General features: G+C 42.0%; 1 protein-coding gene across 6 annotated transcripts in view; it reads right to left on the reverse strand.

Moving 5' to 3' along the window:
* Window positions 1-1,956: 1,956 nt before the first annotated feature.
* SPATA6L (spermatogenesis associated 6 like) overlaps window positions 1,957-27,209 on the reverse strand; it is a 61,368-nt gene continuing 36,115 nt past the window's right edge. For 4 of the 6 annotated variants that reach the window (XM_027105803.1, XM_027105802.1, XM_027105800.1 and 1 more), the window contains 8 exons: window positions 23,366-23,443; window positions 20,684-20,923; window positions 18,509-18,611; window positions 15,750-15,784; window positions 14,809-15,005; window positions 8,738-8,831; window positions 7,539-7,641; window positions 1,957-3,880 (listed from right to left, as the gene is read on the reverse strand). In XM_027105803.1, coding sequence (XP_026961604.1) covers window positions 7,552-7,641; window positions 8,738-8,831; window positions 14,809-15,005; window positions 15,750-15,784; window positions 18,509-18,611; window positions 20,684-20,923; window positions 23,366-23,443 — 837 coding nt within the window. In that variant the 3' untranslated portion in view covers window positions 1,957-3,880; window positions 7,539-7,551. Of the gene's footprint in view, window positions 3,997-7,538; window positions 7,642-8,737; window positions 8,832-14,808; window positions 15,006-15,749; window positions 15,785-18,508; window positions 18,612-20,683; window positions 20,924-23,365; window positions 23,444-27,209 lie in introns of all 6 variants that reach the window. The other 2 variants (XM_027105801.1, XM_027105798.1) reach the window with 2 other exon arrangements.

Here is a 27,209-nt window from a genome sequence, read left to right on the forward strand (position 1 = left end):
AAAAAGGTTATGTTATTTGCTCAAGTCACTCAGCCAGTAAATGGCAAAACCAGGATTCAAAGCCAGGTGCTCTCACTCCAGGGCCCTCAACCTTAACACCGCCTACTAATGCCCTTGGGAAGCACCTGATACAGCACCTGGCAAACTGAGGCAGTAAATACAGGAATAAAAGAGAGAAAAAGAGGCGGCAGGAAGAAGGAAAAAGACCTTTACTCCATTTCTCTCCTGGGATTCCAGGTCTCCCAGAGTTAGTTGGTAAGGTCTTTAAAAGACTGTAGCTCGGGGCTTCCCTGGTGGCACAGTGGTTGAGAGTCCGCCTGCTGATGCAGGGGATGCGGGTTCGTGCCCCGGTCGGGGAAGATCCCACATGCCGCGGAGCGGCTGGGCCCGTGAGCCATGGCCGCTGAGCCTTTGTGTCTGGAGCCTGGGCTCCACAGCGGGAGAGGCCACGACGGTGAGAGGCCCACATACCGCAAAAAAAACAAAACAAAACAGACTGTAGCTCTCCCAAGTCCCTGGACGTTGCCCTTGTCCTGGCCTCCTCTGTGGAAGGACCTAGAATAAACCACTCCACACCCCACCCAGGCTGAGCAAGACGTGCAGTGACATACCTTGGCTGAGCCAAAAGCAGCTCCAGCCAGTCAAAAACCAAAGACCCATCACATATGTTTCAGCTCTCCTACCTTAGAGCGAACTCCGCCCTGCCAGAGGTCTCCCTTCTTCCTCTTCATTTGAAAATCCTAATCCTGGTACCTGAGCCGCCTAGCAGCCCCCAGTTCCCCACACCATCTCTGGGCAGGCATGGTGGCCCTCAGTGCTGTCATCTCAGAGCTCCTGGAATTGAGATGACACACAAAACAAACCCTGCCACAGAATATACTGTATTCCTTCTGCCCACAGCGTCTTGGAGAGGCAAAGCTGTGGTCACCACAGAGACCAAATAAATGAGCCCTGGCAGGTGATTCTCATGGTGAATGATGAGGAGGGTTGATATTATACTATGGGCTACAGGGTACTTTTAAAATAAAGATAAGAGAAAGAAAAGTACATAAATATACATTTATGAATATAAAAATATACTTACGGGGGTGCTGCAGGATCACTCTAAAAATACAGAAGCCCAAGGGGGAAATTTCGGACTGCTGAAGAAGCTCCGACAAGCCAGCCATCCATTTGCACCAGGGTAAAGCGCCTGTCCTAGGTATGACCCTGCTTTTGCCAAATTCCCTAGTTCTGAAGGTGAAACCAAGCACAGGCTCTTTCCTCTGATGATCGAAGTAACTACTGCTTCTCCTAGGCCCCATGTGGAGGGGCCGGGGGAGCAGACCAAGGAGCAGTAAGATTGCAGCTCCGCTCACTGTCAGCAGGGTTCCCACTCCATGGGAAGAGGGGACGGAGTTCTCTCCAAGACCTGCACATCCCCCAGGAGTGCTGGGATGGGGCCCCCATTCAGGGAAGGACAGCAGTCCCATCAAGCAGTACTAGCAGGTTCACTGGTCACACATGGACTAGAGAGCACGTCCTTTCCTCGGGCTGCCCTCAGAGAGGTCAGAGGACTCCTTTAATGGAACTAATCAAGAACAGCCATGACTATTAGTAAGAGCGGCCAGGCATTCAGGGGCTAGGTGAACTTGCATACATAATCCATCAGTCCTCCCCAATTATGCATTTAAAACCGACCAACTTCTCTTATGTTAAACATATCATGTACACTCTCATTTTTAAAATCTTATTTATAATTCAGGGTCTATAGGCTTCAGCTAACTTTGGGTCAGTCCGGTGACAATAGGGAAATGGTCTTACTGTATGGTGGCTTTTGCTTGGAGGGCCCAGGCTCCACCAAGGAGATTTTCCCAGGAGCCTCTGTAAACCCAGACCCTGTAAAATACATTTGTAAAATACGGTCCAGGCTTTGATAGATCTGCCGCTGTGAAAGTCAAGAAAACAGTAATAAACTGAAGCAAGACAGGTGGGGATATTTATTATGTTTAATGACACAGATCTTCCCAAAGTAATCCCCAATAAGTCACAAAATTATTCACATTTTTATATATTCCAAAAGAAAAATCCTGCTGCAATCCTGGCCCCAATGTAAGTCCTCAAAACTGAAATAACTCCTTGAGAAATAAAAAGATAAAATAGGAATAACTTAAACAATAGAGTTAGCAGATTAGAAAGTGAGCAAAAGGCAGATTGATTTGCGAAAGAAAAAAAAAAGACTTTAAATAAGAATGGGCATTTAAGATCTTATCCCTAAGTTGAATTAAGGAGTTATGCTCAAACCATAAAAAAAGAAAAAAAGGACAATGAGTGTCACAGTGGGTATCTGAACAATAACTGCCACCGGATACCAATTCATTAGAACTGATTTCCTTCAGCTGCTTATATCCTTCCTAAGTGGCCCTTTTCTGAGAACTCTACCATAGTCTTAATGTAATACAGTATTTTTTATTATTGATGACTACTTAGACCTCAAAATAACAAACTGACAACTATAGTTTCAGACACACTGAGAACATACAAGCAGGTGTAATTTAAGCATATTGTCTGTCTTTCAAAGGTGGAATACTTGTTGTGATATATACCTTTATTAGGCTGAAATTCTGAGAAGGGATAAATGAATTTTGTTTTATTTTGGCTTTTGGACTTTTTTTCTCCTTTAATTTTAAATTTTGTTTTCTTAATTTACCTAATGAACCAATTCCTGTGGTAATAATGAGAAAAGGAAACTTGATTCTCACTGAATCTTGTAAAAACTGAAAGGGTTTTAGGGCATGGTAGAGGAAAATGCTCAGGATATAGCATGAAGGAAAGACAAAGGTTTCCATTTTCAAGCCCTCTCTTCTCTGGGTCTGTAGACCCATGAAGACAAATGTCCACTTCAATCCACCCCCATCCTCTTCTTGATCCTCAAACTGGGTAACCATTTCATAAAGGCACCCTTCTACTAATTTTAAATCTGGTTTTGACAGTCATTTCTGCCAAACTTAGTGTAGTTATTTATTTCAGAAAAATATTTGAAGGTTTTGTTCCTCATATAAATTTATTTAAGAATTGTTGGAAAAAAGGAGGGGTAGGTGACAGAAGGAGTGTTTTAAACAACAAACAAAAGAAATTAGCCTCCTCTTACAAATGTAGCATGGAAATTAAACCTTTAAAGCAAGACCTGAATTCTCCAGAAGTAATGCTCCCTCTTCCTAGGTTTTCAGTTGATATCATGTAAATCAAGCCTAACACTAAAAAGCAAACAACCACAAAAAAACAGATTTACCAAAAATGGAAAATCAGGTGACAGTCTTTTTCTAGAGGATATATCAGTTTATTCCTCTAGATAGCAGCTTCCTCGAGCTTATGGAAAATGTAAGAGGAAAGGGAAGGAACAGGAAGGGACAGGAAGGAACGGGAAGGAAAAGGAAGGGAAGGGAAGGGAAACAGGTAGAGGTGGGGGAGGGGTGAGGACAAGCGGGAAGGAGAAAAAAATGAGGAAGGAGGGAAAGAAAAGAACTTTTCAAGAACACATCCACTGCCCAAAATGAGGAACACCTGAAAAGGCATCTTGACATCTTCATCAGAATTTTAAGAAGCGCTTTCCAAATGAAAAAGCACCTGCCACCCAACTATTATTTTCGTTTTCAAGCTCAAAACAAGCATACAAGCAAACTAAAACACAAATTTTCCAGCTTGACAAGAAAACTTGAGCCCCAAAGAGCAGACACTTTAATCAATGGCTCTTACCTGGGTACAAAAGACTGGGTGGGTACAGGTTTGAGTTAACGGGGGTTAGACACTGGTGCTTTGATACACGGGACAAAAATTGTTGTTCAGTTGGCTTGATGACTGAGCTCTTCATGATGCTCCTCCAGCTTTCATTCAGTCTCCCCTGTGAAATGTGAAGACACTTCATACACTACATGTGGTACCGAGAAAAAGGCCATCAATAAACACAACCAAGGAGAAGAAGATGGTTTCCCTCTATCCAAATCTTGGCATGTAGCTCTACGTGTAGGAATGAGGCAATGTTAGGTTAGCAAGACAAACACTTGTGTGACCTTGGGCAAGTTACCTGGCCTCTTTGTATACTATCAGGATGATGACAAGCAGAGTATCTACCTCTTAGTGTTACTCTGAGGAGCTAGTACAGTCCTTGGCACATAGTAAATGTGCAGAAACTGCTAGGTGTTATTGAGCTGAACTGTTAAACATGACCAAATCAATTCTATTCCATGGAACAATTATTTTTCAGAGTGGAGGGGGTCAGTATAGGATTTGGGGGTGTTCTGAGTCCCCCATTCTCAAGACATTTGCAGCCTACTGCAGAGATTCTCGGTGCTAAATGTGCATTAGAATCTCCTGAAGAACCTTTATAGAAATACCGATGCCAGGCACCACCCACAGAGATTCCAATTAAGTTGGTCCAGAGTGTGACCTGGGCATCAGTATTTTTCAGCACCCCCAGGTGATTCTAATGCTCATTGAGGATTGCTGACCCAGGAATCTGCCATGTGATTTGGGTGTATGGCCACTGCCTGTGTGGTCTGTCTGTTAGACTCTGACAGGACCAGGAGCCCCTGGGATGAAGGGAGGTGTGTCATTATCCATGTGTCAATCACCACAAACCATCAAATGACAAATCCCTCCGAAGCTGGTGAGCAAATCAGAGAGGGAGGGCCTCGAGATTGGAGCTTGGCATCTGTAGGCTGGTTTGCTTTTTGCTTTGGTTGTAAGGGAGGTGAAGGGGCCCCGTGGGAGGAAGTAAAATGGCTCCTGCCTGCCCAGCAGAGACGGTAAGGTTGGAAGCCACAGCAGCCCCTCCCTTTGGAGCTGGAGGCCTAGGGAGCTGTGACAGAATCAGAAACCGGCATTTTAATTCACTGTTGTCCTTTTTCTTTCCTTTTCTTGGTTTATTTCCTTTTTGCTATTCTTTAATTTTAGAAAAGGTTTTGTGCTACAGTTCTTGTCTGTGTCTGAGGACGTCTGGGCCTGGGTTCTTTGCCCTTCCTCAAGTTGGGAGCATTACAAGTGGACCAGCTCCCGCTGCAGGCTGGCCATGGCGGCAGCAGCTGGGATCACGGGAGCTGCTCACAGGGGTGGGAGGGTCGGTGGGCCAGAACTGGTGCCATCTGCTCATATATTCATATAATTCATATAACCTAAAATTCACCATCTTAAAGTATACAAAGGATCATCTGTTTTACACCAAAAGTATCAAGGCCCAAACCATCCTGAGTAAGGAGAAACAGATGTATTCCAACCCCTTCCACCCATCTCTTCCACACATTCCCTGGTCAGACAATTGGACTCATTGTTTCTGGTCCAAGCATCCCTAACTTAATCCCTAAGTGCTAAGAATCTACTTTTTCATTTCCCCTGGATCTTGAGGTCACCAGAAAACCAGGAAAGGGAAAGATGATGAACAGTGAAAGAGCAGAAGTGCAGAAGGGAAGGACAAGCACTGGTGCTGTAAGCAGGAGAGTCCTTGAGAAAAGCAGGGCAGGGGACATGGAGTGGAAACTCACTGGGTCTTCTGCCGAATGCTCCTCTCTGTTGCTGTCTACCCAGCCCATAGGCATGACGGTCCCGTTTTAGCTGCTTGACCTTGCTTGTTTGGATCTTCCCTGGATTCACTGAGACAGCTTCATTCTACTAAATGCCCTGTTTGCTTAAGATGAGTCAAAGTCACCTGGGTTCTTTACAACCATGAAAACTTTCACTGACAGTCCTCCAGGACCCCTGCCTCACCAGGAATCCATGACCCGAATTGGGACAGGAAGAGAATGGTATGGAGAGCTTTCATAGAAGGCCTATGAGCATATTCCAAACCACTGAGTAGGAACTCATGTTACAAAGGAAACCTATTTACTAAGACGGATGTTTTTTTCTTACCTTCTATCTCCTCACGTCAGGGTCCACATATCTGCCGGTTCAGGGCTTTATGTAACTTGATGTTAGCCATGTTGAAATTCAACACAATTTGGCATTTGGTAATTACATGGGCCACGTTCCCTAAGTGGTAATTAAGTGGGCTGTGTTCCGTATAAACACCTAATAACTGCCTAGATGACTATTTTGGCAACCGGAGATTATGTGGCCCAGAAGCCATCCCTTAATCTACCAAGCAGAACGTTCTAAGGTAGAAGCCTGCAAAGTGGGAAATTACTGAGCTGTCCTCCACATTCCTCTGTGCTGAAGGCGGGAAATCCTGGCCAGCCCTGGGCAAGGCGATGTGTGCCCTAAAGCATGAATGACCCTCAAACCAGAATTTCAGGAGCCTGAGGACAGTGAAAACCTAGCACATCATCCCACACTCCTTTATTGTTTAAAAAGATTCGTTAATTATCTTGATGTTGCTAGAATGAGGGACTACATGATACAATACCATAGGACTCTCTGGGGGATGTTCAAGGGCAATGTCCACCGATTCTGCTTAGGTTCCAAAGGGCTCTGCTCTTTCTCCCCAGGGTTCTCCTATCACACACTCCAGTTTTGGAGAACAATGGAATGTAATGGTTAAAAGCCAGATCACCTGGCTTCAGACGGCAGCTGAGCCATTCACTAGCCATGTTACCTTGAGCAAGGCACTTAACCTCCCCTTGCCTCAGTTTCCCTGTGAAATGGAACTGGTGATAGTACCTACTTCACAGAGTTGTTGTGATAATTAAATATTAGTTCATTTAATACAAGTGAAGTATTCGGGCCAGTTCCTGGCACTCAGGAAGCACTTAAAAAGGAAGAGCTATTCTTATGCTGGGCCTGGGTAGGAAGGGAAAGAAGAGAAAACCTGAGAAATGACGACAGCCCTGAAAATGTCAAACTTCTTACCACACACCTGAATTCAAGAGTTGCCTCATCACCTCGTTCAACAGCCTCCCACAAAAAAATATTTACTGAGCACCAACCGCAGTGGAAGGTCATCTGATGCAAGGGTGGCAACAGGGTGGTGGAGGGAAGGAAGGCTCTTGTTCAGGGCACACACCTGGCATGTGTGGTTCAGTTCACCTAAGTTAAATGGGATCCCACTGTAATTCCGGCTGTAAAATAGTGAGCAGGACGGCAGAGTCCCTGACCTCGGGAAGGTGTCATTCAAGTAGAAGGAGCAGACCTTTAAGCAATCAACCCACATAAAAATATAACAACAAACTGTGTCATACTGTATGAAAGAAAACTGCAGAGGGCTAAAAAGGTGTACCTCAGAGCAGGAGGGGGTGTCATGGAAAGTCGTGAGACCCGAAAGGTAAAGAGAGTGACCCATACAGGGTCAGGAAGAAGTATTCCAGTCAGAGAGCACATGCAAAGGCCCCACAGCCGGAAGGAGCCTGTGTTTGAGGAGCTGAAAGAGGGACCATTAGGTAAGGGGGTAGGGGGAGCATACAAGAGGCAAGACTGCTGGCAGACCCGCATATGTGCTGTCTGAAGGAAGAATGTGGCTCTTATCTCCTCCTTGACTCCTGTCCGCCACATTTTCTAGGTACTTTATATGGTAGCAGGAAGCTGAAATTATTTGAGCAAATCAACAAGAAGCACTTAAGCTGCTTACTTACACAGGACAGCAGTTTAAAAATATCTCTGTTTATGCACCGGATATTTCTTCAGAGGGTAGTTTGGTCTTTCAAGGATATTCTTTACTTCAGAGATGGAGTCTTCCTATATAACAAAAACAAATCCAGCAATTGCATTACTCATAATGTAATACAGATCAAGGATATCTGGATGTGTAGTTTTGCATTTAAGAGGTCTATGAATCCCATATATGCCGTATATATTGTGTTCATGATACATGTGTGTATACAGATACTATTCCTTTTTTCCCCCTCCCTCCTTCCCTTTATCGCTCTTTCTTTCTTTCCTCTTCCTTCTTCTCTCCCAAGCCCCCTCCCTCTTCCCTTTCTTCCTTTTCTTCTTTTTACATTTTAAAGGGATTCCCTTACTTGAAAAAACTACGAATTAACAAAGCAAAGCAAATGACTGTGCAGACAGACCGTAAAGTAATCCACGACCCTGGTGATTAGGGGAATCAATATTCATTTAAATAATTCATTTAAATGCCAGCATTTAAATAAGTCAAGATGACCAATTCAACTACATGGTATAGTTAAATCCAACCAGAGGGGGCACTGTCAACCTTCCATTTGAATTTTTTTGAACTGGTGACAGGTCACAGTTAATGGCTGTACATCTGCAGTAGACAAAGTGCTGGGTTTATCTATCTATGGATCAGAAACACTCCCCTCACCCCCATAAAAGTCAAACAGTGAAAAACACCTTATTCACTTTGAGGAAAACTTTTTGCCATGTTGTGAGCTCATGCAGACCACACACGTCCCTAGATTCTTCCCTGGACAGGGATTCCTGTCCAGAGCAGAAGGAAATGTGCTTCGGGCCAGTTACACTGTCTTCTCTAAGTTCTTTGACAGGACAACGCTCCCTCTTGCTGTAGGACGTCTGCTTGATGTGTGCTGTTCTCCAAAGTAGCTGCTACTCATCACTCGTAGCTACTACTCATCACTCAGATTGAAGCTCCACTGTCTCTTCCTCAGGGAAGCCTGCCCTGATTGCCAACCAAGTCCAATACTCCTTTTCATACACTCTCAGGATACCATGTAACCTCCTTGATGAGCATCACAATTTTACATTTATTTCTGTGGTTACTTGATTAATGTCTGTCTCCCCTGCTAGACTGTGAGACCCAGTCCCCATATTATTTTGTCAGCAAAGATCTAATTCCATCAGAAGCCCTGACCTTGTTTAGGTGTTGCTGAGATCTGTGGGACGTCAGACGACTGCAGACCCTTTCGTGGATCTTCTTCCACATGGACTGGGACGCAGGGTGGAACCTGCTCAACAGAGTAAACAGGGTGGAGTATTATGCAGCTGATAAAAAGGACACTTAGAGTGCATAACAATAAGGGTCGATATTTATAACTTAAAGGTGAGAAAAAAAAGCAGCAACATGCAAAACAGTGTGCATAGCATGGTTTCAATGTCTTTATTAAGCCTATATTAAGATATAGGAAAAGCACTGGGAATAAAAACAACCAAGATGTTAAAAGTGGTGTGTGTCAGGGTGTGTGACTCTTTTCTTCTTTGGAATTTACTGTGTATTTTAGATATTTCTCTAAAGAACAAATCCTGCTTTTACTTTTAAAACATGTAACCCCAAAATTTTTAATACAAAATTTAATCCCAACTTTTCTACCAGGGGTTTTTTATGTGTCATTTACTTTAGGCCACCCAGACCCAAACTTAACCACAGATCTTTCAGTGTCTTTCAGTTCCTCAAACAGGCTGCATTTTCTCCCTTCCATAGGCACTTGCCAGCACTGCTCCCTCGGGTAGAATGCTGCCACCCCCAAGCCCCATCCCCGCTCATGTTGAGTCCTACCCACCTTCAGAGCTCAATTCAGTTACTGATTTCTCAGGAAGATCCTTCCTGAGCCCCTTCCTGTAGAGCAGTGGTCCCCAACCTTTTTGGCACCAGGGACCGGATTTGTGGAAGACACTTTTTGGCACCGGGGTTGGGTGGGGGGGAGTTCAAGCGGTAATGCGAGCGACGGGGAGCGGCAGATGAAGCTTCGCTTGCTCGCCCGCCACTCACCTCCTGCTGTGCGGCCCGGTTCCTAACAGGCCATGGACTGGTACCGGTCCGTGGCCCGGGGGGGTTGGGGACCCCTGCTGTAGAGGGAGCCGGCTTCCCTATTTCATGCACTTGGAATCCATTCACCTCTCATTCATAGCACTTCCCCCAGTGGACATTTTGTCATTATTTGGTTAATGTCTGTCTCTCCTCCTAGACTGAAATTGGGACTGAGCCTCTTGGGCTAATAGCTCATCTCAGGGCTTTGAATACCACAGTAGGAATTTAATACATATTTCTTGAGTGACTGAATTCATCCATTCATTCATTCATTTTGGGGAGGGAAGTGAGTACCAATTCTTAAGTTGAGGCAGAATTTGCAGTTTGATTATGAAAAGCACAGATATTGTTTTCTTAAAATGCCTAAAACTTTTAGCAATTTGGATAAAATCGTTCTCTTTAACTAATATACAGTAAACACTGGAAATGACAGAAACATGTGAGAATCAATCCAGTTGTTGTTATGGCCACCACACTAATGAGTCCCTGTTCAGTTGCCCCTCTGCTTGGTTTGGGACCCACATCCAGGCCACCCATCCTGGCTCCCTGTAACAAGCATGTACCCTCTGGTTTCCAGGGAGACAAGACCAAGAGAATGACTGGATCTACACAAATCCATTACCAACCCAGGAAAATGACTCACAGCAAATGAACGAACCATTAAAAGCACTGCCCATGTTTAAGAAAAGGCCAGGTACATCATTTCTACACTCCTCTAAGAATTTTTAAGATGAAGGAATAGAAATATTTTGAAGCTATAAATAAAATTGGCATTTAAAAATAGCCACCAAATGGACACTGCAAATGCTTTTTCATTGGTCTTGAGTAACCAGTGCCAGAATTATCCGTACACTTGTTACCCTTATTACTATATACAATCAACACTATATTTGAAGACCTCTGAGAATGATGAGTCAACAGGCAAGAGCAGTGCTCTGCCTCCTTGTGCAGTGGGACAACTGCGGATGGATGCTGAACTGAGGATGGATGCTGAAGGGATGTGACTCTATCCGGACACTGGAGCTAGGGAACCGGCTTGAGAGTGTTTCTCCCACGTTTGGGACTACCATTTCCCATGCTGCTAGTTAAAAGGGTTTTCCACTTCCTCCATTAAAACCTTGGGCTGATTCTCACTCCAAAACTTGCCTCGCATCTCATCCTTGCAAACTTGGCCCTTGCTGATTTCAGTATTAAGTCAGCAGAAACTCAAAAGGTATTTCTCATGCACTTCTGTGATCTGAGCAGAGGGAGACTGGTCCCAGTGGCTCATGTGAAAAGAACGGTGAGTGAGGCAGAGCCTAAGCACTGGTAGTGAAACTACGCCCCTTATGGTTGACTACCAGAAATTCTTGACCTTGACTTACAGAAGATAAGGAAGCAGCTTGTTAAAAACCCCTCTTCTTACAAACTGCCTTTACTGATTAAGCTTGCTTTAGTTGTTTTTATTCTTTTTTCCTTTCTTTATTTGCATACCCTCCAAGCTTCACATAGCCTAGGGTAATATATCACAAGACTTCTTAACCATCCCTATAGATAAAGCCTCTGACATCACAGGTCACTATAGTAATGGTGGGCTTAAGTTGTTTTACAAGAACATGGAGTTGGATCCTGTCTAGTTCAAGCTGGCTAAGACTGGTTGGGATAACTAACCCTAAAACTGTGTCTGCACAGTTATCTGATGAACAATTTTTTGACTTCAGAGGGCCAAAAACTCCACCCTCAGATCATGCTAAGTACCTCCATTTTTGAACATGCATCCCATGAAGAAGGATGTAACCCAGATATGCCTGGGCAAAGTACCGATTACTTCACCTTTTCTCTACCTCCAATCACATTTCCTCATGCCTAAGACCACCCTGCTTCTTTATCCCATAAATATCTCAAGCCCCTTGCCTTTGGGGAGGTGGAGCTGAGACTTGTTCTCCCATCTCCTTACTTGGCTGCGTTGTGAATAAACTTTCGCTGCACCTCAGCATTTGGCTTGTTGTGCATAGGGCAAACGAACCTGGTTCGATAACAGTAACACCTAGTGTTCCAAGGGCTACCTCTGTGAGGTCAACGGGGAATGGATTCTTCCACAGGGGCTACACTGAGGTCAATGGGGAATGGATTCTACCCCAAGGATACAAAGGGATATCCTTTACTCAAAACAGCTGCCTTAAAATTATTATCTTCAGTGCCACTTCCCTGGAGGTTAAGGTGACAAGCTCTCCTGGATGCCTGGAACTAAGAGGTTTCCCACAGTGCAGGACTTTCAGCTATAACCAGGACAGTCTTGGGCAAACCAGATAGCCTTTGTGTGACCATGTTATACTTTGTCACCTTATTTACAAATTCATAGTTTGATTAGTTCCAAACTTATCAGTTTAGAGTGACTTTGGACAGAGAATTTGCTGACTCATCAGAGATAAATGATTAAAACTCTGGTCTGCAGCCAGAGTCATCATTCTACAGTCAACTGTGCTAATTCCTGTGAATGACTTGCAAAAGCTCCCCACTGCCTTCCAACTGAGCCCAAATTCCTTAGCTTGGTTTCCACAGTCCCCGTCAGACCCTCAGCCTTGGCACCCACTTCTCCCCAAGCCTGCTCTAACTTTTAGAACCTGACAGCACCCGCTGCCTTCTCACCTCCCATCCCTCTCCTCCATTAACTATCACAATCCAATCCCCTCCCCTCTGGGCCCCCATGAAAATGCCACCTCCTCCATAAAACATTCCAGAGTACTTTCCTTCTCCTTTATACTCTGATAGCATTTGGTCTGTACTGTTCTCAAAGTTCTGCCTTGTAGAAAACTCTCTGTGTACATTTTTTTTTTTAACATCCTCTGCAAGTTCTCAGAGATCAGAAGAAATGTCTTAAATGTTAGCATTTCTATTCCAGGACTAGCAGGTTGACTATCAATCCTGTTTTCCTTCTGAGGCACTGTTTTTTTCCCTTGTGTCAGCAAGTATTTATTGAATGTCTACTAAGTGCCATGAATTGGTAACTGATTCTTCATGTGTCTTTTTTTTAAATTGAGGTATAATTGGTGAGGCACACTTTTAATCACAGAGATACTACATTCCCCTCCACACACCCAGTACTAATCTCAAGGATTCTGACTCAATATGAGGCAATTCTTCAGTGAGCCAGAGTTGAGAATTACTGTCCTGCTGCATAAAGATACTCAGGAAAGACTGGTTGAATGAATGCATAAACCATCTAACAAAGTTATTTAAAAAGAAACGAGGCCTTCCTAGATCTCCTTCCTAATGGAATTAACCTCCTCTTGCTCTGCCTTTCCCCTACATTTCGATTATACTTCTGTTAAGTGCACATCATAATCCATCTCAAATTTAGTGACATGGGGGTATGCCTGCCACCCCGTCTAGTGTGTGAGCCACTGGGAAGCCAGGATGTGTCACGATCACATACACTGCACATAATAGGTTATCAATAAATGGATGCTCAATTCAGTCCCTCAGAAAAGCTTGCTATGCTGATTATAAGGAGTTTGGGTGATGTACGAAAACAAGGCACATGGGCAAAATCCATGAGCTTCTTCCAGTTCTGGCTGCAAAGAAGCACTTTGGGCTGCAAGAGGATGGATCTTTGATCACTAAACCCCTTTTACAGATGAGGAAACTAAGGTCTAAAAGGCTGAGTACTTGTGTGAGATCACACAGCACTTGGAGACAGGTTGAGCAGAGCTCAAGTGTCCTGACTACCACCAGTTGAAGGTTCCTCCCCTTCTCTGTTTAAAATAAATTCTAAGTCTTTACATCTGGGGTAACCCCCTACCTGCTCTGTCCACCTGTTAAGCTGCAGGCTGGTAGAAAGAGAAGAAGCCAGAAGAGAAGGGAGACCAGGCCCAGAGACGGGTGTAAATGTGTCTCTCACCACCTGTCTCTGGGAGCCAAGGCCAATTTTTAAAAATCTATGTTGTGTTATTTTCTTCCAATACAGTAACTAATCAAGGACTCACCATTACTTAGTAGATTTTATCAAAATATTTTACTTGGTTTCCTCAAGTCCATTTTAATATAAAGGTATTCTATCATTTCTGAAAAATGTCTAAGAATGCATTGTCACTTTCTTATAATTCCTACTAAAATTTCAGTGCCACTTTTGTTCTGGGATATTTACTACAAGTCTCTTTGTTAGCAACTGTATTATTTTTATGTGGAGATTTCTTATTCTCATCACTAACAATGCAGGGAAAAGCAGGCCGGCCTATCTTTTTTTTTTTTTTTTTTTTTCAGTATGTGGGCCTCTTACTGTTGTGGCCTCTCCCATTGCGGAGCACAGGCTCCAGACGCGCAGGCTCAGCGGCCATGGCTCACGGGCCCAGCCACTCCGCGGCATGTGGGATCTTCCCGGACCGGGGCACGAACCTGTGTCCCCTGCATCGGCAGGCGGACTCTCAACCACTGCACCACCAGGGAAGCCCAAGACTGGCCTATCTTTCATTCAAAACAACTATCTTAAAACTATTATCTTTTGTGCTACTTCACTGGAGTTGTGACCAACTGTCCTGGTTTGCCTGGGACCAAGAAGTTTCCCAGAATGCAGGATTGTCAGGGTTAAAATCAGGACAGTCTGGGGCAAACCGGATGGTTAGTCACATCAGCTGGGAGTGCAGTTTGGAAAATAAAGTTTCCTGCTCTCAATCTCTGGCCTGCCCTCCAGACATAGGCAATTGTGGGTTTGTGTGTGTGTGTGTGTGACAATAATATAAACAAGCCAACAAACCATGTCTAGAAAAAGAGAAAGAAAATACACCCACATATTAATCATGCTTGTCTTTGGGTGGCAGGACTATAGGTGATTTTTTTTTTCACTCCTTTTCATTTTTCTATAATTTCTAAACTTTCGATAGTGAGTTCTTTTATACTGGTGAAACCAAAAGCTTGAGTTCTAAAATTTATGACAAATAATAATGGATAGATAAATAGTACCTATGCCAAGTTAGCTGTCTGTCCCATTTTCAACAAGCATTCTGAGATATGCTTTCCAGGGTAAGAGAAAAGTCTCAATTCTTACTTTTGGGATTATTTTTCAAGGAATAATAATTTTTCATATCAAGGTGTCCCCAGCTGAATATTCCTAAGGAAGCAAACTGATGAAGTGACCTGACTTTACTCCTGCCAGACCACAAGGCACTCTTCTAGCAAAGAGATGGGTGCTTGCTGCTGACCTTTCTCGGAGAAGGGGCTGATCCAGAAGAGGGCTGGGAGTTCTGGAGTGTTGGGAGGTGGCAAATGAAGTTTCCCAGTGGACATCGGCATCCCCTTGATGACTGTAACTGGCCGAGGGCTTTTCAAACTTACTTAAATCTAACGATAATGGTGATTCATTCCTTAAAACAATCCGTTCATCTGGCTCTTTGATAACCTGAGTGACAATGTGCATTAATCGTTAGTTGTAGTTTTTGCTTTGGTTTGCTTAATTTAGAGCTGGGGGCCGGGTGGGACAGGGAAGAGAACTGGGGGCAAGATGATAGAATACCTGCCGCAGGGATCTCCTGCAAATAAAAGAGGGGTGGGAATAGAGAAGACTAGAGACAAAACGCTCAGCAGTCAAGGGCAAGGAAAGATAACCAAAATTCTGTACATTTGGCATATATTCACAAGCCAAAATCAACTCATGCTCTGAGCTTTGGTTTGTGAGGATTGGAGATTATTGGGTTCGGGAAAGACATAATTTTTTAGACGAAATATTTAACTGCTATGGCAAAGGAAGCTCAGTGTACTCCATTTTCTTTGCATATATCCATTCTCATGTTGTAACATGGAAGTCTGCACCTTCACCTGAATAAACCAATCAAACTTTAAGAACAACTGATTTACCATCGCATATAAAAAGGTACTCGACTAGAGAAAAAGTAATGAAAATCCCTACTGATAGAGTAGATATTGGGCCTACATACACCCTCACTGGTGATTCATCCTACAAATGAAAAGAGTTTATGTGAGGGGAATAAACCAACTAAAGCAAAGCAACTCAAGTTAAACTACAGGAATTCCATAAGCAGCATTAGCTAGAAATATACTTTCCACCACTCATGGGAGGAAGCACAATAATTGACATTAGACAGCTGGAAATAAATCAGTTTACAAATGCTACTTCTAAAATTACCTTTACGTTAGCTGCAAGGCTGTCAAGAGAAGAAGCTAGAAGAAAGAGGAACAGGTGTTTCAATGACTCATTATTACCAGTTACCCCTAAAGCTGCTGTTACACTTATTCCACAGCAGTACAAAAATATTACACAATGAATGAATTATCAGAGAACTTAAATGCTCCCTTGTAAATTATACCATCACCTTTAAGTCTTCCTGAAGTCACAGCAATTTATCTATTAGTTTTACTGTCCTCTTGAGGTCAACAATGAGGTTATATTAATGACAGCATGTATGGATACAGGAAGAGTAAATGGGAGTCTAAAGTGAAGCAATAACTTCAGTAGCCCTTGGGCAGCCTGGAAAACTCTTATTTGCCCAGGTGCCCAGGGCCTAAAAGAAAGCCATTTGGCTCAATGTAAAATTCATACCCTCTGCCTCTTCTGGCATTCCCTTTATATTTGGTTTACATAAAATCCTACTTATGCAGAAACTCCTGAGTGTACTTGTCCAAGGTAGATACAAAAATGAATACATAAGAGCTTGGAAAAACAACACAGCAAAAGTGTAAATCATTATGATTACCCAAGTAATCATAATAAGTAAATAGACCTAATGCCAGAGAATGGTAAGAATTACTAGACGTAATACACACAGATAAAACCAAGAATAAATGGGATTTTTCCAGGTTGAAAAAAAAATGCTTTTGAAATGAGTATTTGCAAGACTATGCTAAGGCCACCGTGGCTTCCCCCAGCATGACTGGGGCTTAGGCAGTGACAGGGGTCTGCTGATTCCCCAATGCCACTGGCAAAAAGAAGGAAGATATAAAAAGGGATTTTTTTAAAGCATGCTAATTGTCATATCCTCTGGGCATGCACATAGGTGTGTGGGCATCTTGTCCTAGAAGCTCTCTTCCACCCAACTCCCAGCTGAGCAGGGAATTGGTAATGCTAAGCCCCTTTTCAGCTATAACCATAAATCTGCCCTGTTGCCTAGGAACCCCCTTGCTACTGATTTTTGAACACTCCCTTTCACGGGGAGTTTGCCCTTGTTTCCTAGCTTCTCAAAGTGTAGTCCATGGACCAGCTGCATCGGTATCACCTGGAAGCTTGTTAGAAAAGAGGGATTCCAGGCCCCACCCCAGCCTTAGGGAATCAGAATCTGCACTTTAACAAGATCCCCAGGTGATTCAAATGCACACTGAAGTTTGAGAAGCACTGCTTTATTCTACCTTAGGCCTGAATGAATGAGCTGACAGGTGGCCTAAGGAAAAGTCTGGCTTGGAAGCTACAGGGATTCCAAGGATCTGAGCCCCGAGGTCTGAACTTCTTCTCTAAATGTAAGTATGCCAAAAACTTGGTGTGTGACCTGTACACACTCTGTAACCTCTCTGGAACCTTAGTTCTCCACCTGCCAGGATTAAGAAAGACAAAGGCTGAGACCAATGTGATATATGAGTCCCGCTGTAATTGAGCTAGCATTAAGCCCAACTGTCCTCCCTGGGAAAGGACATTTCCTGTTGTTTGATTTCACAGTAATGGGGAAGACAGTGCTGCTTTTATGGGCTACATGGGTGATTTTCAATCCAAAGGACTTAAATGTCAGAGGTGATGAAGCACTTTCTGCTTCAAACCCTGTCTTCTGTCCTTGGTTTGCTGCTGTAGAACAGTCACAGTGATTCAAGGACACTGGTTTGAGTTACCACAAGAGAATGTGCAGCCCCTTAAAAGTATAAACCTTTCAGCCTAACATAGGAAACCCTGTTGTCAGGGATGGTACAGGTCCAGTCTCACCAAGAGTCAAGAGAATGGGCCACCACCATCCCTTTCTAGCCTAAGAATTTTTATTAATTCAGGAATGGTTGAAATTCACTGCCCTGACCTTCAGTATTGACATGGTTCATGTATTTCAATCATAAAGTAAAGGCCTCCCAGGGAGGCCTTAACCCAGTGCCTCTCAGTGTGTGATCCAGGGGCCTCCCCATGGGTCTCTAAGACCTTTCAGGAGCTCTGCAAGATCAAAACTGTTCTCCTATTAATATTAATCTCTTTTTCACTCTCTTTCTCTCACAACTGTATAATGGAGTTTTCCAAAAGCTACATGATATGTCATGATGTCACCACTCTGATGGTTAATGGAATGTGTGCTTGTATATTCTTGTATTTTACAAATTTCTCAGTTTTAATTTCTAACACTAAATATTGATAGATATCATCTGCATACACAAAGTTCATTGGGGTCTTCAATAATACTTAATGCAAAAGGGTACTGAAATCTAAACATTTGAGATCCCCTGCCTTAACCTCACTGCTTCAGACAAATTGCCTCTCCTCCTTTGCTGACATGGAATCTTGTAAAGTAAGTGTTGCATCTCCTGATCTCCAACAATCCCCTGCTGCTTCCTATCCAGAGAAACGGAGAGTCCTGTATGTTAGCTATCAGTGGTGCCTTAGCAAGAAGATTCCACCAGGACAAGATGCTCCCTGCTTTTCCAGCCCAGCCAGGGAACAACCACAGCTAGAGCACGCTCAGTGGTCACACTACTCAGAGCAGTCTCCTTCAACAGCTAGGGGAACTCTGAAACAGCTTCTCAGCTGACTCTGCTCATGGGAACTCCCTCCCTGGAAACTCCACAGTGGGAGGGCACCTGAGAATTAGGCCCTGAATTTCCAAAGAAACATGTGATTCCTCAGAATGAAGAAGACTTAGAGGTAGGTAGAATGCATTCGTTCCCATGGGGAAACTGTATAGGAATAACAAGAAACTCAAGTACCTCTTCTCACTGGAAATGGAAAGTTTGAAAAGTCAGATTTTCTTCTAGACTTCTGGGAATGATGCTCTGAACTGTTCTCACCAAAGGGCTTTGCACTGTCCACCTGAAAGGAAAGGAAAGGAATGAGACTTGAACCCACTGTAGCTTGTATTACCCTCTCCTCATTACCTGTAATGCCTTTCTCCCCCTCAGTCACAGTCATGCAGGTGAGAAAAGAGGTTGGGAACAGATTAAATCACAGTCTCCAAGTATATAAAATGTTATACCCAATAGGGAAACCTGTCTGTCCCTACCTTCACTGAGGTTAGAACACGAAGACATGGCCTAGCACTAGGCACAACTCATATTCTAACCACTGGTAAGGCTCCAGCCCAGAAAACAGCAAGTGACATTTACTTCACATTCTTTTAGAACCAGACAGAGTTTCATGTTCCTAAACAGTCTGAGCAGTACTGGCCTAGGTGTGGTCCTCCCTGAAGACAAGGGATTTTCACAAGGCGACATTTCAGCCTTCCACATCCCCTTCCAGTCTGAGTGTCTATATTCTTGAAAAAAAAGAATAGTGGTGACTGTATTATTTTACTTAAGGTAACCGTATTTTCCTACACTGGACAACATGCCAAAATACTTGAAATAGAGACTCTTCCAGAATATGTACGACATAGAGTTGCTGCAGTTTCTTTGTAACATTGTTTATTTCTGTTTTTTTTTTTTTAAATTTCAAGAAAGCATGTTATAATATTACTCTTCAATCTACTTCAAGAAATACTTTGATTAGAATTTACAATCTTGACAACATCAGGTCCTCTACATTTTAATGCTGCTACTTAAACTTCAGATATCAGGAAATCTGGCTAAATAAAAAAGCACTTAGGAAAGAGCTTGGCACATTAGTAAAGACTGTATAAGAATTTGTTAAATAAAAGTATCAAGCAAGTTTTAATTCCCTAAGAAACCTTCCAAGATTTTAAGTTTATTTAGCCCATAATGGCATACACTAAAGTTGTATTTTATAAAAATTTATGTCAAATGATATAAATCAGACTCAGTAAACTCAATTCAGCAATATTTGTATGAAGCCACGTTTAAAGAGTGATTGCTGGATTTTGCCAGACATTTTTACCCAGGTCACCATGAAGAAAACAGCTATCCTGTACTTTCTAGCCAAACAACGTCTCTGTTCTACCTACAAACCAACTCTATATCCAGTCATCTCAAAAGCACCTTGCCTTTGAGATTTACCATGCTTCATTTCTTGTGTCTAATGCACAAACATCATCAAGTCAAATTATCAACTTGACAATAATATCAATAGTTAACATTCTGAAGAATAAGTCATGAACTAGAATGTGGAATGGTATTCATGAAAAATATGAACTAATACTGGAAGTGTTTTTAATGTAATATTAACTGTAAATATCAAGAAACAAATCTGTATATACAGTATAATTACAACTTTGTGGGAAAAAATAAGGCATTATGAATACCAAAAAAAGGCAAAAGAAAATGTATCAAATTAAACAATGATTTTATTATTCTGGTGAACCTGTGGGCAATTTTTGTCTTGAACTCTTCCACATTTTCCTTTACTTTTATAGTAGTCAAAAAATCTTGAGACTATGAGAACAAGTGTGATTGAATTTGCCTACTATTTCCTGAGGGCTAAATCTAAAATAACTTTAATTAAGGGCTTTGACTGTGGCACATCATTGCATCTTCCTGCAGACATATGTTTCCTGCTCTTAAAAGTGTGGCCATTAAGCAACGACCTCACTAAGAAAACTCAAACCAGTTTTCTTAAAACAGATGAGGCTTTGGTTTCAGATTGGTACAGAGTATATGCCAGCCTTTGATATGCATCTTCTACCACTGACAGTTCATTGATTTTTCTGGACAGTGGCAGGTTATCATATGTAGATAACACTCTCTATTAATAATTTTCAGAAATTAAAAATAGGGATGGCAGACATTTACTAAGCAAGTCTTCTGCATAAGACATCTTTCCTGACAATGACTCTAGGAAGTGAACATAATTTAATCATAGCTGTCATTCAACTGGAGTTTCCTCTATTTATTTACTTACTCATTTGTTTTCATGGTCCAACCTTCCTTTATTCCACCCTCATTCACACCCTCACCATTCCAAAGGACTGTGAAAAATAATTTTAGGCTCACATGTCTTACTACAAATGGAGGTTTGCTTTCTCCAGGTATTTTGAAACTATCTCCAAGATTCAGTTGAGCTGGCTGGTCCTGAAAGAAACGCCTGGTGAAATATGGAGAGGGCGGCCGGGACTGCATGCCTTGGGGCAGTCTGTCGAGATTACTCTCCCTTGGTTTCATCTTTATACTACTTAAGGGGAATTTTGGTCCATTTGATGTGGATAAAGGCCTTCGTGACTCACATCTTTCTTCCTGAAAACCCAAAAAAGAAACAATATTTTTAAAGAAGAAAACTCAATCAGAATATAACTGTGTTTAATTGAACTTTAACTAAGGTAGAAGACTGAACATCTCAGATTTATAAAACATGAACTTAAGGAAGGGCATTTTAAAATTTTTCTTCAGGTCAGGTTAGTATCACTAGTATATTTCAACTATTAGCAGTGAGATTTATTTGCATTATGAGAAAGTTGGAAAGTATCAGATACCCCCCCCCCCCCCCCACCATAGACAGAAGATTGACAGATGTAGAAATATAGTGAGAGAGAGAGAGAGAGAGAGAATTTGGCATAAACTTGGGTCCAGCAATTTCACTTCAAGGAATTTATTATAAGGAAATAATTATGGCTATATGTATAGCTACAGAAATTCTTAGAACACTTCAAAAATTAGAAACCAACTATATTGGTGAGTAAGCACTTTCCTTTCAGCTCCAAACCCACCTTTCTACACTCAGCTTTATGATACTGGACCTGGCACTCTGCAAACCCCCTTCGGTTTTTCCAGCTGTTTTGTTAGGCTCCACCACTAGAGGGCGCTAGAGGGAGACCGTAAGACTAGAGGAGGAGGAGGAAGGGACTGGGGACTTCCAGTTTTGCGTTCTGTTCTTGTCAGCATCACCCCAGCAACCATTCTTCACCTTGACAGCAGCAAATGGCTCCAGTTTATAGTTTTTTACTATCATAATCCAAAACTAGCCTCACAGCACCAGGTGGCCAGAGAGCCCCTTGCTCAGAGATTTGAGTCTAGCCCCACAGGATCCTTCCTCCAAGCTCCTGGGACAGCAGCAATGAGCAGTGTCCCTCCTTAGAGATCTGAGTCCCAGCTCATCAGAGTCTCCCCTCTGAAATCATGAGGAAACACCCAGGAGAGCAGCCCCTCCCCACATGTCTGGGTGCCCTTTCTATGGGGTTTCTTCCTCCAATTTCTATGTTGTTGATGATCCAACCTCTTCCCTTTGGTCCCCCAACGCTAGAGGTGGAAGCTGCTTCCTGTAGTTACTATCTCCATCACTTCACTGTTCCCCTTTTCCTTTCAGTCCTCCAACCCTCGTTTAGCCCTCTTTTTTTTTTTTACATTAAATCTTTCTGTTAAAGTAACAGGTATGGTTTGTTTTCCAGACTGGACCCTGACTAATATATCAGCTTAGTACCCAACAACAGAAAAATGAATTGCCAAAAATTATGGTACTTCTGTACAATGGCATGGTATGAAGCCATGAAAAATTGCCTGGCTTAAGCATACTTAAGGACATGAGAACACGTTCATGACATTCAAAGTGAAAATATGATATGAAATAATATCATATTATTGTAGTATGGTCCTAATCTTCTAAAATTAAAACAATATGTGTATGTGTGTGTGTGTACAGAAGAATATATTCAAAAAAGTAGTCATGCTCATCTCTAGATAGTAAGAATAACAGGTTATTTTTATTTTGTCCTTTTTCTTATCTGTATTTTCTAATTGTATAAAATAACTGGGATACTTTTGTTATAGGAAAACAATGAAAGCTATTATTTTTAAAAGTTAACACTTAAAAAAGTTAATATAGGAAGACCTATATTAGGAGATTAAAACAAGATTAAAATGGTGGAGTAGAAGAAAAAGAATAATAAACTGAAAGATCACTGTGCACACTTAAACAGATTGGAGAAAACAGTGGGTAAATAAGGAGAGACTAAAAAGCAGCTATTGCCTTCCTGAAAATTAACCACTGGCTTCCCATTTATGAGTTATGGTGCCCAGGGGACCGATGGACTTGCACAGATTAGTGACCCTTCTCATTCAGTACCTCTTAACCCAAAGCCCACATTTTCAAGGCATTTTCTAGGACTCCAGGTGAGGTCTACAAACCATATTCATTAACTCTCTATATCATTTTAGAAACGATTTGACACGGTTGCAAAATTATGGACAATAAGGTAAAACAAAAACAGAAAGAAATCAGGGTGAAGGGGAAATTAGGGCTGAACAAGAGAGTAAAATGAAGGTAGTGCTCATGGATGCCCCAAGACCCTCACTGTTACCAAAGGTGGCCCACAAATACAACTCTGAGCTTCAGCCTCAGCACAGGAAAGAAGGAAACACTACTGTTGATAAAATCAAGAGTAAAAGTCATGGAACAACAACAGCAAAAGCTAACTAAACAACACATCAAGCTTGTGATCGTAGCTTCTGGATCATTCTGTTCCACCAATTATGCCATGATGAATACATGCCAAACATACTCACTCTAATGTGACAGGCTGAACAAACAGTTTAACTATGGAAATTCAAACCTAGTAATAAGTTTGCAGGTTTCTGTTTGTCCAGTTGCATCTAAACTTGGTAAACCGAGTTTAGGCTGAAATTCTTTAAATTTGTGGAGAAAATTTCTAACATTTCTATCACTGGATTCTCGATTATACTTACAAGAAATCTGTGTCTATGCAGAAACACACGTTCTCTGATGGCTGTCCTCGTAGAAAACTCTATTTTGGGAGCAATGCCCTGAAAATAAAACAGCATAAAAGAAACAAATAAAATGGAAAGAGGGTCTTTGCTCATCCTATCCTAACTTGAAATCATCCGAGAACCTAAATGCTCTTTTCTGTAGTTGGCATAATCTACACACATTATCTAAAATACATACATAACGAATATATATACAGTGAAATATTATTCAGCCTTTCAAAAGAAGAAGATCCTGCCATTTGTGACAACATAGAAGAAACCAGAGGACCCTATATGAAGTGAAATAAACCAGACACAGAAAGGCAAATACTGCATGTCTCACTTATATGTGCAATCTGAAACAAACTCATAGAAACAGCTAATAGAAAGCTGGTTGCCAGGAGCTGGAGGATGGGGGAAATGGGGAGATGTTAGAGGATACAAAGTTTCAGTTAGGCAAGATGAACATATTCTAGAAGTGAAATGTACATCAATGTGACAACAGTTAACAATACTATATTTTATATTTGAAATCTTCTAAATGGGTGGATGTTAAGTATTTTCACCACAAAAAAGAAAAGAAACAACAGTTTACAATGTTAAATGATGGATATGTTAATTAGCTTGATTGTGGGAATTCCTTGGCAGTCCAGTGGTTAGGACTTGGCACTTTCACTGTCAGGGCCCAGGTTCCATCCCTGGTCAGGGAACTAAGATCCCACAAGACACACAGCACGGCCAAAAAAAAAAAAAAATTAGCTTGATTGTGGCAATTATTTTACAATATATATACAAAAATAAAGGTGTATACCTTAAATATATACAAGTTTTGTCAATTATACACCAACAAAGCTGAAAATAAAATACATACATAATAAGAATAGCTAAACACATATAATACTACATATTATGTGCCAGAGCCCAACCAAAGGGCTTTGCATATATTAACTCATCTAACCCTCACAACAACCCTGTGAGGTTGGTCCCAGTAGTATCTCCACTTTGTAGATGTGTGAGCTAAGGTACAAAGAATTTAAGGAACTTGTCCAGCTAGTACTGGCAGAGCTGGTAATTGAATCCAGGCATTGCAACTTGTGTCCCCGCAGTTAGCTACTCTATTTAAAACACTGGACCATGGAACTGAATGAGATTACCTAGGGGGAGGGATGGATAGAAGTTCTCCTTCCCTACCTACCTGCTTTGAAAACATGCTTTATATCTCATACAAAATATTTATACTCATTTCCAAACTCTTCATTTTGTTTCATTGATCAATACTTCTTTTTCTGCTGGGTACCATCCTATCTAAAACATGGTGATACATACATATATATATATACATACATACACATATATATATACATACACATACATATACCCTATCCTACTTAATTCTCATAGTGCTATAAGGAAAGCACAGTTATTAACGTCAACCCACTTTATAAATGATAAAACTGAGAACTGGACAAAAACCTGAAACAACTCTAATGTTCTTCATAGGTGAATAAACTATGGTATATCTATATAATGGAATCTACTCAGTAATAACAAGGAACAAGTTACTGATACACACAACTACATGGATGAATCTTAAAAACATTGTTCTACGTGAAAGAAGCCAGTCTTGAGTCGTTACAGACTATGTGATTCCATTTATGTGACATTCTCAAGAGGAAACAAAGTTTTAATGACGGAGAACAGATTAGTGGATTATGGCAGAGGATGTGTCTATAAAGAGACAGCATGAGGCAGATTTGGGGAGTGATGGAACTGTTCTGTATCCTGATTATGATGGTGGTTTCACAAATCTATACATGTGTTAAATTCATAGAACTGTGTATCAAAAAAAGTCAATTTTACTGTATATTTAAAAAATACAATTATTTTTCTTTAAAAAAAACTGAGGTAGAAAGAGATATTAAGCAATTTTCCCAAGGTCACATGTCTTGTAAATGTCAAAACAGGGATAGGACTTGGAGCTGAATTACACTGTCTCCAATTGACCCCATCCAGTCACCTGCAGCCCCTCTGAACATGACCCTTTGCTCTCCTCTCCCCCAGAGAACACCGCCTGGCCAGGTACCCCTTTGTTCTGGGGGCACTTTACCTTCCTTCTTGTTGCCCATCCAAATCCTACCTGTCTCTTGAAGCCTGGCCTAACCCTCTCCCCTCCAGGCACACCCATAGTGACTTCTCCCTCCAGTTGCTAACAGCTCATTTCACTTATATAACATACTCCAAGTACCTGCAGGAAGAATTTGCATCGGCCGAAGCCCCAGAGGGAAAAGGAACCAACATGCACTGCATGTTTAGACAGGTACCGTGCTCCTAGAGGCTTTCACATGTGCGATCTCATTTAATCCTCATACAACCTGTGTAGTAGACAATTATATCCCACTTTAAATGTGAGGGAACAGGCTTGAAGAGGTTAGTCTGTCCAATGTCACACAGCTGGGGATTAGTAGAGCCAAGAGTTGAAACTGTTGGACAGCAAAAACCATCCTCTTTCCATTACCTCATGCTACCTCTCAGGGGGCTTCATGGGTGAACTAGTCAGCGCGATTCCTGTGCATTCATTCATTCCGATGCACATTCAGTCCTGTACATTCATCTTGTCTACAGAACAGGTCCTCACAGGCACAACCTACCTCCTCAGCTCCCCCTCCTCTTTTTTTTTTTTTTTTTTTTTGCCTCTAGAATGCACAGTACGCCCATAACAGTGTTAGGCCCGGACTGGTGACTCAAGATTTCTGGGCTTATAAACACAAGAGCCCAGTTGCTGCACAGAGTTGAATAATTGGGGCGGGGTGGGGGGCGGCAGGGAGGTGGTGTTCCATAAAGAATGCACAATAACATGGCCGGCACAGCCTCACCTCCAGTTATCAAGACTGCCCACATGAAGAAGAGGGTGGGGGAAGGGGAATTTCGGGGTCCACAGCACCACTGGTGGAAATCCAAAACCTCATGGGTGCGCGAAGCCCCAGGTCCCCAGCGGCCCAGCTGCCTGAGCCTGAACAAGTTATCTCTTAAGCCACAGACTGGTGTAGTCTTCTTAATGCCTCATGGAGAAGTAGTATTAACCCTTGAATGACAGTTTAATAAAATATAACAGCTCACATTATTGTGCACTTAACTATATACCAGATATTATGCTAAAGACTATGCATACATTACCTCATTTAACTCTCCTAATAACCCTATAAGGGAAGAACTATTACCAGTCCCATTTTACAGATGAAGAAACTAAGCTACATGGAGATTAAGTAATTTACCCAAAATCACACAGTCATTCAGTGACAAAACTGGGCTTGAACCCAGACCACCTGAGTCCACATGTAACCGCTATACATGCAGCTCCACTTTGCCTAGAGAAGAGGAGGAGGGTCCCCTACCAGTAAGGAATCCACAGCCTGTAACACCATCTTGTTCACCTATTTGACCTCCACTCCTGGCAGTGACTTCCAGACAATACGGAGGAAGGTATTTTTCATAGAAGTACTGATTTTAGCATAACAGTTTACAGCTGAAATTTACAGGCTCTATCTTGTGCAATCCCCTCAGCAACGGGATGGTGGTGATGATGGTTAGGTCAATAAATGTATTTAACAGTAGGATTTTCCTAGAATCACTGCACTAAAGAAAAATGGAAATTATTAACTAAAAATTAATAATTAAAAAAATATTGTTGCCACTTAATTTACAAATTCAGCCTTTACCTAACAAAAAAACAGATTATATTCCCCTCCTCAGAATTCTTGACCTCAGCAGGAAAAGGAGGCAAAAAAGGCTGTTAGCATAACAAGTGAAATGAAATAAAATATGG

Source organism: Aethalodelphis obliquidens, unplaced genomic scaffold, assembly GCF_003676395.1.
Source record: "Aethalodelphis obliquidens isolate GAN/ISIS:26980383/991018 unplaced genomic scaffold, ASM367639v1 scaffold7, whole genome shotgun sequence".
Taxonomy (NCBI): Eukaryota; Metazoa; Chordata; class Mammalia; order Artiodactyla; family Delphinidae; genus Aethalodelphis; species Aethalodelphis obliquidens.